Source organism: Piliocolobus tephrosceles, chromosome 5 (genome assembly GCF_002776525.5).
Source record: "Piliocolobus tephrosceles isolate RC106 chromosome 5, ASM277652v3, whole genome shotgun sequence".
In the NCBI taxonomy this organism is placed as follows: Eukaryota; Metazoa; Chordata; class Mammalia; order Primates; family Cercopithecidae; genus Piliocolobus; species Piliocolobus tephrosceles.
In genome coordinates this window covers 139,652,549-139,665,372 of record NC_045438.1, presented here as the reverse complement: position 1 = coordinate 139,665,372, position 12,824 = coordinate 139,652,549, and the positions used below count along the sequence as shown (strand labels likewise).

The following is a 12,824-nucleotide window of genomic DNA, read 5'->3' as shown; positions in this document are numbered from 1 at the left end:
ATCTCTTTAGCAATAAATACCGAGGGAACTCAGAGGCCAGTGCCAGTGTGGGTCCTCTGAAAGCACAGCACTGGTCCCCTGGGGCCCTGCTTTTCTTTCTCTATACTTTGTCTCTGTGTCTTTATTTCTTTTCTCAAGTCTCTCGTTTCCACCTAGCGAGAAGCACCCACAGGTGTGGAGGGGCAGGCCACCCCTTCAGGCCTGGTGGTGACAAAATCTCTAAGCATTTGCTTATCTGTAAAGGATTTTATTTCTCCTTCACTTATGAAACTTAGTTTGGCTGGATATGAAATTCTGGGTTTAAAATTCTTTTCTCTAAGAATGTTGAATATTGGCCCTCATTCCCTTCTGGCTTGTAGAGTTTCTGCTGAGAGATCCGCTATTATTCTGATGGGCTTCCCTTTGTGGGTAACCCGACCTTTCTCTCTGGCTGCCCTTAAGATTTTTTCCTTCATTTCAACTTTGATGAATCTGGCAATTATGTGTCTTGGAGTTGCTCTTCACGAGGAGTATCTTTGTGGCGTTCTCTGTATTTCCTGAATTTGAATGTTGGCCTGCCCTACTAGGTTGGGGAAGTTCTCCTGGATGATATCCTGAAGAGTGTTTTCCAACTTGGTTCCATTTTCCCCTTCACTTTCAGGCGCCCCAATCAGATGTAGATTTGGTCTTTTTACATAATCCCATACTTCTTACAAGCTTTGTTCATTTCTTTTTCTTCTTTTTTCTTTAGGTTTCTCTTCTCACTTCATTTCATTCATTTGATCCTCAATCGCTGATACTCTTTCTTCCAGTTGATCAAGTCAGTTACTGAAGCTTGTGCATTTGTCACGTATTTCTCATGTCCTGATTTTCATCTCTGTCATTTTGTTTATGGCCTTCTCTGCATTAATTATTCTAGTTATCAATTCCTCCACTCTTTTTTCAAGATTTTTAGTTTCTTTGCTCTGGGTACGTAATTCCTCCTTTAGCTCTGAGAAATTTGATGGACTGAAGCCTTCTTCTCTCATCTTGTCAAAGTCATTCTCCGTCTAGCTTTGATCCGTTGCTGGTGATGAGCAGCGTTCCTTTGGAGGGGGAGATGCGCTGTTATTTTTTGAATTTCCAGCTTTTCTGCCCTGCTTTTTCCCCATCTTTGTGGTTTTATCTGTCTCTGGTCTTTGATGATGGTGACGTACTGATGGGGTTTTGGTGTGGGTGTCCTTCCTGTTTGTTAGTTTTCCTTCTAACAGTCAGGACCCTCAGCTATAGGTCTGTTGGAGATTGCTAGAGGTCCACTCCAGACCCTGTTTGCCTGGGTGTCAGCAGCAGAGGCTGCAGAAGATAGAATATTGCTGAACAGCGAGTGTACCTGTGTGATTCTTGCTTTGGAAGCTTCCTCTCAGGGGTGTACTCCACCCTGTGAGGTGTGGAGAGTCGGTCTGCCCCTAGTGGGGGATGTCTCCCAGTTAGGCTACTCAGGGATCAGGGACCCACTTGAGCAGGCAGTCTGTCCGTTCTCAGATCTCAACCTCTGTGTTGGGTGATCCACTGCTCTCTTCAAAGCTGTCAGACAGAGTCGTTTGCATCTGCAGAGGTTTCTGCTGCTTTTTTTTTTTTTTTTTGGTGTTGTTGTTTAGCTGTGCCCTGTCCCCAGAGGTGGAGTCTACAGAGACAGGCAGGCCTCTTTGAGCTGCTGTGAGCTCCACCCAGTTTGAGCTTCCCAGTGGCTTTGTTTACCTACTTAAGCCTCAGTGATGGCGGGCGCCCCTCCCCCAGCCTCGCTGCTGTCTTGCCATTAGATCGCAGACTGCTGTGCTAGCAGCAATGAGGGAGGCTCTGTGGGCGTGGGACCCTCCTGGCCAGGTGTGGGATATAATCTCTTGGTGTGCCTGTTTGCTAAGACCCTTGGTAAAGCGCAGTATCGGGGTAAGAGTTACCCAATTTTCCAAGAGTTTTGTGTCTCAGTTCCCCTGGCTAGGAAAAGGGATTCCCTTCCCCCTTGCACTTCCCAGGTGAGGCGATGCCTCGCCCTGCTTCAGCTCTCACTGGTCGGGCAGCAACAGCTGACCGGCACCGATTGTCTGGCACTCCCTAGTGAGATGTACCCAGTACCTTAGTTGAAAATGCAGAAATCACCTGTCTCCTGTGTCGCTCGCGCTGGGAGCTAGAGACTGGAGCTGTTCCTATTTGGCCATCTTGCTCCACCCCCTAGGTGAACATTTTGAAATAACTACTAAATTCAATATTTTCAACATATCTTTCCATCCATGTGTAAGATTATTGGGGTTACAATGATTACGTTTTCCACAATCACACTTAAGAAAATAACTTGAAAATGCTGAAAAGAAAACTAAAGTTCCTTGTTTATTAACAAAGAAAGATTCTGTGTTTTATGGAAATTATCTTCCTTAGCTAGGAATTTCTTTCAATTACCGTTTACCTAGATGTCACCGTAAAATGAATGAGAACTTGATAGTTATTTTTCTATAATAAGGCAAACATCTGAATAAAATATAAGATTAAAAAATTATTTTGTATTTTTTTATTATGGTAAAATTTCAAACTTAGAGAAGAGTTGCAAAAAAGTAGTATAAAAGACTAACATTTACACTTTAACCAGATTATTAGTTTACATTTCCCCCCAAAGCTTTGTTATATCATCTATCATCTATCTATCCATCTATCTATCTATGTATCTATCTGTCTATCTATCTATCTATCTATCTATCTATCTATCTATCTATCTATCTATCATCTCTTTTTCTGGACTAGTTGAGAGTAAGTTGGAGATGACCCATTCCTTTACACCAAATACTTTATTCAGTGTTTTTTTGTCTAAGGAAAAGGATGTTACTTTACATAAGTCCAGCACAGTACCCAAATCAAGTCCAAACTGAGATTTCTTAAATTGTCTCAATAATTTTGTTAATAGCTAGTTTTTGAAAAAATGCAGGATTGTACACTGAGAAATCACATCTCTCTAGTCTCCTTTCATCCGGACCAGTTCCTCACCCTTTGTTTTTCTACTTAAGCTTGATAGTTCTGAATTGTATACGCAAGATACTTCTCTCAATTTGAGTTTTTCTCATGTGTCTTCATTATTAGAATTAGTCTGCATTATTAGAATGTTTAACACAAATATCACTGAAGTGACATCATGTCCTGTTCAGAGCATCATCACAGCAGGCTCATGATGTTGGTTGTGCAAATACAAGCGATCTTGGTTATGGTGGTGTCTGCCAGGTTTCTCTACTATAAATTTCACTGTTTTTCAGTTTGAAATTAACAAGAAATTTGTGAGGAGATATTTTAGACTATTTTAGATATTTTAGATATTTGTACATATCCTGTTCCCCATCAAATTTTTATCCACTAGTTTTGCAATCATTTATGTTTTTCTTAACACCATCACCCCTTCTATATTTGTTAATTAGGGATCTACTGTAGGGAATAGCTTTATCTTCACCATTCATGTATTTATTCTTTTACTTTTTATATCAGTATGAGCTTTATAATTCTTCTTTTGTTAAATTCATTACTACTAATGGTTAAATTGTCTTACAATTAAATGATGGCAAGCCCTTCAAACTGGCTTTTATTTTTTATTCAAGTGTGCTGATGTTTTTGGATCACTTGTTTACTCTTTTTTGAGTTTACCTGACATTTTTTTTTTTCTCTCAGGTAATAGGAAATGAATGATGATGGAAAAGTCAATGCTAGCTCTGAGGGGTACTTTATTTTAGTTGGATTTTCTAACTGGCCTCATCTGGAAGTAGTTCTCTTCGTGGTTGTCTTGATCTTCTACTTAATGACACTGACAGGAAACCTGTTCATCATCATCCTGTCATACCTGGACTCCCATCTCCACACTCCCATGTACTTCTTCCTTTCAAACCTCTCATTTCTGGATCTCTGCTACACCACCAGCTCTATCCCTCACTTGCTGGTCAATCTCTGGGGCCTGGGAAAAACCATCTCTTATGCTGGTTGCATGATTCAACTTTACTTTGTTCTTGCACTGGGAACCACAGAGTGTGTCCTACTGGTGGTAATGTCCTATGATCGTTATGCAGCTGTGTGTAGACCTTTGCATTACACTGTCCTCATGCACCCTCGTTTCTGCCACTTGTTGGCTGCGGCATCTTGGGTAAGTGGTTTTACCAACTCAGCACTTCATTCCTCCTTCACCTTCTGGATACCCCTGTGTGGACACCACCAAGTAGATCACTGTTTCTGTGAAGTTCCAGCACTTCTGCGATTATCGTGTGTTGATACCCATGCCAATGAGCTGACCCTCGTGATCACAAGCTCCGTTTTTGTTCTCATACCTCTCATTCTCATTCTCACTTCTTATGGTGCCATTGTCCAGGCTGTACTGAGGATGCAATCAACCACTGGGCTTCAGAGAGTGTTTGGAACATGTGGAGCCCAACTTATGGTTGTATCTTTTATTTTCATTCCAGCCATGTGCATATATCTCCAGCCACCATCAGGAAATTCTCGAGATCAAGGCAAGTTCATTGTTCTCTTTTATACTGTTGTCACACCTAGTCTTAACCCTCTAATCTACACCCTCAGAAACAAAGATGTAAGAGGGGCAGTGAAGAGACTAATGGGGTGGGAGTGAGCCTGTGTATGTGTCATATTAACAACATAATGGAGTCTCCCCTCACAATGATTCATCCTTCTATTTATTTATCAACGATTCTTTTATTCACTCACTCTGTTAGCACTTGCTTAGCATGTACTCTAACAAGGTCCTGAAGTTCCTCGTGACAGGTATGAATAAAACACAGTCAACCTAAATACCATTCACTTGTGGAGAAAACAGCTATGTAAAATCAAGATAAAACATCTATAGTGATGTTTTTCCGTGGCACAAACCTAATGAATCCAAGACAGACTTTTCTTGATTGAAAATAAGGCATGAAATTTGTTGTAAATCTTGATAAAAGCGAAGTTATAATTCCTATGAAAAGATGATACTCTCAATTTAAAAATCTCTACAATATGGCTTTTAATTTGTTGCTTTTTGGGCAGAATACTTTTGTCTTCTATCTTTAGTTTTGTTAAATACACAGCAAAATACTTCAAATCCTTTTCTGCAACACTGATTTTTTCTTTGTTGGATAGTAAATTTTGAGAGGAATTTTGGTCCATATTCTTTCATAGCCAATATCAATAGTAGGACGATAAGTTTTATTAATTGTAGCAAGAGAGTCTTTGAAGCAGTGTAGCAGAAGTCAGCATCTGAGATCCCTCTTTTTTGCAAGGCAGTGAGAAGTATACAGGAAGTAAAAGGAGCTGATAAAGCAGATCTATGTAGCTTATAAAGAAATGGTCATCATAGGTTTGGTACACTTAGGTGAGGTAAATGCTTGGAGCAACTGCATAACCTAAGGAACTATGGAGAACATTTGAGGAAAATAGAGAGCTAGGCTCTGAAAATGACTTGAAGCAAATGGGCATATGAATGAATTATGTGAAAATGTATTGGAAAAATTTTATGATACAAGTTGTCATATGGAAAATGATAGTTTACTTTTATTTTAAAGCTTGATCTAATTTGAATATTTATGGTTAATAAGTATATTATGTATGTCAGTATAAGTGTTTCAAATAAATAAATATATTTTATAGAAGTTGTTATTTTGTTCTATATATTATTGTCAACCATCTTCATCTGAAATAATAGTGCTATACCTAGAGCAATTTAAACTGACAGTCGTAGTCAAATGAAGTGGAAAAATGACTAAAGGATAATTCACTATAAAGTAACATAGTTGCAATCCCTGAGTTTTCTCTGTAACTCAAATGTCAGCTGTAGCTTTTGAGGCCTGTGAAATTTAGATATGATTGATTCCCACACTGTTTCCTAAATTATAAAAATAAAAACGCATCTTGGAACTTCCCTCCAATTTCCAGTGTGACTTGCAATTGCATTGATTCTGCTGACTTTATCTTCCTTCTGCATCTGTGACTCTTCCTTTATTTCTAACTAGGCATGAAAATTATGAGGCATGTGCCCTTGTCCTTAAGCTTACCCAAGAAATGAAGAACCAAGAATCGTGTACGTAAAATAACTTTTAGCAAACAATTGGGACCACATAGGGTAAAACATCACATAAAAACACATTTTTAAAACCTTAAAGAACATAGGTTAGCCCTTTGAACTGTTTTCTACTATGGAAATTTTATGATTTGGAACACTTCCTGTAGCATCCTAGTTTCTCACCTACTAAAATCACCCCCCATCTTTAATAAGGATAAGTCAAAAAATTGTACTTATTTATGATATACAGCATAATATTTTGACATATGCATAATTATGCAATTATTATTCAAGTTAATTAACAGATCATTAACTCATATACTTGCCTGTTTTGTGGTGAGAACATTTAGGACCTGTTATCTTAACAATTTTCAAGTATGCATTACAGTACTATTAACTATAGTCACCATATTGTAGAATAGATTTCTTGAATTTGTTCCTTCCAACTGAAACTTTGTACTCTTTGACCAACATCTCCCCATTTTCCCTACTTCTCCCTACTCCTAACCCTTGACAAATATCATTCGACTACTTTGTGCTTCTATGAATTCACTTTATGTTGATTTCACATATGAGATCATGCAGTGTTTATTTTTCTGTGCCCTTTTACTTAGCAAAATATCTTCAGGTTTGCCATGTTGTTGAAAATATTAGGACTTCCTTCTTGTTTTCAGGCAGAATAGTATTCTATTTTATATATACTACACTTTCTTTATTCACTCATTCATTGATTGATTTAATACCTTGGCTATTATGAATTTGCTGTCATAAAAATGGGTGTGCAGACAGCTCTTCAACATAATGATTTAATTCTTTTGGATATATACCTAGAACGTATACAAATGGATCATATGGTAGTTCTATTTTTATTTATTTATTTTTAATTTATATATTTAATTTAATTTTATTTTTTGAGACAGAGTCTCACTCTGTCGCCCAGCCTGGAGTGCAGCGGTGGAATCTCTGCTCACTGCAAACTCTGCCTCCCGGGCTCAAGTGACACTCTTGCCTCAGCCTTCTGAGTAGCTGGGACTATAGGTGTGTGCCACCATGCCCAGATGATTTTTGTATTTTTAGTAGAGATGGGGTTTCACCATGTTGGCCAGGCTGGTCTCAAACTCCTGACCTCAGGTGATCCACCTGCCTCAGCCTCCCAAAGTGCTGGGATTACAGTTGTAAGCCACTCTGTTTGGCAATATTTTTAACTTATTTAGGAACCTTCACAGTGTTTTCCATCATGGCTGTCCTAATGTACATTTCCAAAAACAGTGTATAAGGATTCCCTTTTCTCCATATTCTTCTCAACATTTGTTATCCTTTGTCTTTTTTCATAATAGACATTCTAACTGGTGTCAGGTATGAGGTGATATCTATGGGTGTAGACCTGGACTTTAGGTCCACTGGAGCCTCGAGCAGTGGGGACCAACCTGAAGTCTGTAGCTGACCTGGTGCTAGAGCAGAACTTACTGCCTTGGAGGCTGGTCTGGAGTCTGGGTTTATGGGGCCCAGCTAATATGTACTGGTCTGGAGGCTAGGTCCTTGGGTACTGGCATGGGTCTTGGGGCTACAGAGTCTGACCTGGGGGGCCAACTGGCACTGGAAAGTCATATTTTGCCATTTTATTGATATCACTTCTCACTATCTAAATTTTCTTTTTTTTTATTTTTAACTTTCTGTGCTCTTTTTTCCTTTTTCTCTTACAAAACATATACATTTTCTTTTATATGTATAGACGTTTTGTTTTCTTTTGGGAGGTTATAACATCTCTAATGTTGAATCCTAGCCATATTAGTCTGTGCTATTTAATTTGTAATCTGAGAAATAGATCACTTACCAAAAATTCCACCAAAGATTAACACAGATATTATTGTTTTTATTGTTTTGTATTTTTCAAACCAGTCGAACAAACTTTATGCAGTTTTATCACAAATAGGACAACAGGAATGAGTTTTCTCACTTTATCAAACTGAAGGGAAAAAGATAGGTGGCTTGCATAACTTCTGGCAACTTGTATGTGAAAAAATCAGGGTAAGGGCAATACCTTTTTAGCTTTGGAGGACCATTCCTATGTCAACAACACTGAAGGCAAAGTAGAAGCCCTGAGATGCTCCCCTTGTCAGCCCTAAACCTTATGAAAACGGTTGTGAACTGGGATTTCCAAAGCACACATAAATTTGTGCCGCAAGCAACTTTACTGAAGAACTAACAGTGAAGCCAGCTTTTTCCCATATAGGAATGAAGGTTAACTGCACTGAAGCATCAGCTTTTTTCACCCTGTAAATTTCCTCCCCATTCACACAGATGTCTCCCAGTCTTTGTCTACTATATCTTATACTTATTGCTGTGTAGCATATTCTTACATACATGCTCAATTATCTTTCCTTATTTTAACTCTGCCGTACAGGATTATTGGCACAAATATGTCATCCAGGTAACCACAGAAAGAAGCTCTGGCTTCCCGCCTAGGTACACTTGTCTCTGCTCTGCTATGTGGCTCAGGTTCATATCTTCTGTTTTACATATGTGAGGCTGTAAAGGTGATTAGTGATCATATATTATGAAAACATTACATGATTTCAAACATAACTTTCAAATACAAGTGATTATATACCAAGTATCATCCAATAATCACAAAAAAACTCACAGAAAAGTTATAAAAATTGTAGAAAGACTTACCACTGAGCTTCACCAGATTTTAACAATGTTAGCATTTCAACGTGGGTGGTTTATCATTCTCACTTTATACTAATATTAATATGCATTTAAAATTTTTTTCTAAAATATTACAGAGTGTAATGCACATGTACCCCTAGGTTGTCACAAGAATATTTCCGAAGAAAGTATCTAATCCAGGATCATAAGTTGGCAGTGTGATATCTCTTATTCCTCTTTAATTAGTAACTATTCCTCAGTCTGTCTGTGTCTTTAATGCGCTTTATAGTTTTGAAGAGTACAGGCCATTTACTTTATTTTAACAAAATAATTATTTTTAACAAATAAGGGGGCTTTATTGCTTATAAAACCAAAAAGTTCAGCAGCAGTGTGGGCTTCAGGCATAGTTTGATCAGTGCTCTGGATCAATATCTCTGCAGTTTCCTCAGCTGTGTCCTCTTCCATGTATTGGATTTGTCATCAAGTTGATTCCCCTCACAAAATGTTGTCACGTAATGTTGTCAGCAATAATCAGGCCCATATGCTTCCTTGCTCACATTCAAGAGGATGGATACCATCCTATAACCAATGAGCAAAAATGGCTCTTTGTACAGAGCTTCATACTGAAGCATGAGTTGTCTGCACATTCCTGGCAACATTACTGGGACAAGGGGCGAAAATGCAATGATTGGCTGAGATTAATTGGGGGCCACTTCTGAAGCCAGGTTTTCAGTGAAAGGACCATATATGCAAAGCCATCCCTCAAATGCACAAAGCAGATAAATCAAAGAAGGAGGCAGACAAATCTAGCTTGTTGGTTTGGGGTGATTTACTACAGCAATTTACAGACATATATGTTGTCTTGGGTGGCCACAACATAGATTTCTGCACTGCAGTCCTCCAGATCTAGGGCTTATCTTTTGAGGAAAACATATTTGCTCTGAAAGAAATGTGTAGGTACCTACAGGTGCCACGGACTATGCTTCCTACAACAGCATCAAGGGTTGCTTTGCAGGAAACTTACAGTGAACACATGTTCCTACATAAAGAGTAATATATCAACTTAATATCTTATAGGTATTCCTGGACTTGGGACTTGGGGTTATTCAGAAGTTACATGGCAGCTTAGCATTTAAAATAAAGTCACTCTTGTCCCTGCACTGGGAGTGGGGTTAGTTTCATCCGAAGCACATGCTACACAATGTAGGAGAGATGGGATAACTCTTGGGAGGCAACAATAATATCATAGTCTCCATTGTCTGCATGAGATAACTGACCACAACAGAACTAGTAAGTGATGAAGCTTGGATTCAAATCTGGGCTTTCTAACTTCATAGTTTGTTCTTAATCACTAGGCAATTTTTCCTCCCTATAGATATCTGAACTCTTTAAAACAAGAAGGTGAGGATTCAGTATGTACATTTCTTGGCTCTTTGCAACTGGTCATGGGAAGGTCTTCATTTTCTCCTGTTCTTTGTTTTAACACCTAATATTTGAACCACACTGAATTTATCTTATTTTCTTACTGTCCTGAGGATGTTCACAATGAATTTTTCTTTCAAGGTTAAAATGTGTCACTCATACCTCAACCAAACATTTCATATTTGCAGTAATTATGCTTATTCACATAAGGTTGTAAATTCCTCAAGGCTCAACCAATGGCTGAGAAGTGTTTTGGGCCACTGTACCTTTAACAGGACATTGGTGCATGAAGAACATCAGCGACAATGTCGTTTTCCTAGAGCACTGGGCAGTATCTGCCATATGTAGGCCAGTAGTTATTTTTTATTACTAATTTTTCTATTATTACTATAGTGGTTTCCAAATAATGATTCTTAAAGTTCCATCATTCCTTCTAAACTTATTAGTTTGTGTGGCAGGCTAAATACTTCCTCTCCTTCTCTCAAATGATCACATCCTAATCTCTGGGACCTGTTATTATATGTTACTTTACATGGCAAAAAGATTTTTATAGATGTGATTAAATTCAGAACCTTGAGTTGGGATTATTATCCTGGATTAGCCAGGTGGGCTGACATGGTCATACGTGTTCATGTAAGAGGGAGGCCAGAGGTCAGAGAGAAGATATTCAGCTGCTGACTTTAAAGAAAGAGGAATGGGCCATGAGCCAAGGAAAACAGGTTTCTTCTAGAAGCTGGAGTAGTTGAGAAAACAGACCTGTAGACCCAATTTAGTCTTCCTATCTCCAGATATATGAGATATTTTTGTTATTCTAAACACCAAATTTACAGTAATTTGTTATAGCAACAGTGGAAAACTAACAGAGTTGGCATTCTATATGAAGGAATAGCTTTCCTTTTTTCCTCTGTGTGTGTTTACGTGTAGGTATCAGGTATTATTTATCTATGTGTCTATCTATATATCATAATACGGTCTTATGCATTCTTATTTCATTCTGTCATTATTTTGATGCTGAAATGGTCACTGTTTTGGCTAGAGAGGACTCCTTCCAGTTGGCTCATACATCTTTTTTATATGTCTCCATACTTCTTAAGGCCAAGACAGGCGGATCACGAGGTCAGCAGACCGAGACCATCCTGCTAACACGGTGAAATCACAACTCTACTAAAAATACAAAAAATTAGCTGGGTGTGGTGGCGGGCGCCTGTAGTCCCAACTACATGGGAGGCTGAGGCAGGAGAATGGCGCGAACCTGGAAGGCGGAGCTTGCAGTGAGCCAAGATGGCTCTACTGCACTCCAGCCTGGGCAACAGAGAAAAAAAATATTTTCTTACTGTTGGCAAACTGAGATGATCTTAACATATCTGACACTTTTCTTTGGGAGGAATAGATAACTTTGTTTATCTTAGGTCAAATGACCAAAACTTTGAATAAAGTAGTGGGGTTTCCTAATGAACAATAGAAATGCATGGAGTAGATAACACCAAGAGATGGTAATATTGTTGACAAATATTTATTTAGTTATAACATCATATTTCTTTACTCACTCAGGAAATGGAAAGTTGTTGTATTGTGCTTGAGAGTGGGGCAATGCTGAAGAATGGTGACAGGCTATGGGTTTGCGGAGTCATTTGGCAGGAGTGTAAATCCTTGAAGTTTGAAGATCTTTCAAATTACCTTGATTCTCCTCAACAAAATATTAGCAAACCCAATCAAACAGCATATAAAAACCTAATTTCTTACCTTTATGATGAAATAACTGTTTCCTCACCTTTTCTCTATCATCTAGAGGTAACCTACATTCCTTGGCTCATGGCCCATTCCTCTATATTTAAAGTCAGCAGCAGAGTATCTTCCCTTTGACCTCTGGCCTCTCTCTTATATGGACATGTGTGATTATGTCAGCTTACCTGCCTAATCCAGTGTAATATCCCCATCTCAAGATTCTGAATTTAATCACATCTATAAAGTCCTTTTGCCACGTAAAGTAACGTATAATCACAGGCTGCAGAGATTAGAGTGTGATCATTTGCATCCCAGGAAAAAAGCCTACCACGATCCCTTGTGTCCCAGGGATAAAGCCTACCATGATCAAGTAGACTTTATCCCTGCGAGGAAAGGTTGGTTCAACATATGCAAATCAATAAATGTGATTAATCACATAAACAGAAATGAAAACAAAAGCCACATGACTATCTCAATACATGCAGAAAAGGCTTTAGAAAGCCCCATCTATCCTCCCCCATTGGCATCCCACTGATGCTCTGTCCTGGTTGCTAGGTGCAGATTTAGGTTCCAAGCAGAACACTCCCACTGTTCTCTGCAGTTTGTTGTAGAATCAGAGTGTCTTGGCAACCAAAGGCAGATCTGGTGCTATGGAGGACCTGCTTACTGCTATGAGGTGTTACTTTATACAGGTCCTGGAGAAGCTGACTGAGGCCAAGTCAATGTTGCAAGAAGACATGAGACTCACATCAGAGTTCTACGGCTTACCATGGGAGATGGTGGTAAGTGCAGCTATATTTGGATTTTTGTAACTATAAAACCCAACTTCATGTAAAGACAGTAAAAAGAGTTTACCAGAAAAGTTCCTTCTGTAGTTAAGGACAAATGTAGTTTTAATAAATTAGGAAGATTAAAAAAGAACACGAGCTTGGCGTGCTGGCTCATGCCTGTAATCCCAGAACTTTGGGAGGCCGAGGTGGGTGGATCACCTGAT

The 12,824-nt window shown here is 38.8% G+C and overlaps 1 protein-coding gene across 1 annotated transcript; it reads left to right on the top strand.

Moving 5' to 3' along the window:
- Positions 1-3,592: 3,592 nt before the first annotated feature.
- LOC111525894 (olfactory receptor 2J3) lies at positions 3,593-4,658 on the top strand. The gene has a single exon (XM_023191550.2). It carries the CDS (start codon positions 3,671-3,673, stop codon positions 4,604-4,606), a length of 936 nt encoding a protein of 311 aa, XP_023047318.2. The 5' UTR covers positions 3,593-3,670; the 3' UTR covers positions 4,607-4,658.
- Positions 4,659-12,824: the final 8,166 nt, after the last annotated feature.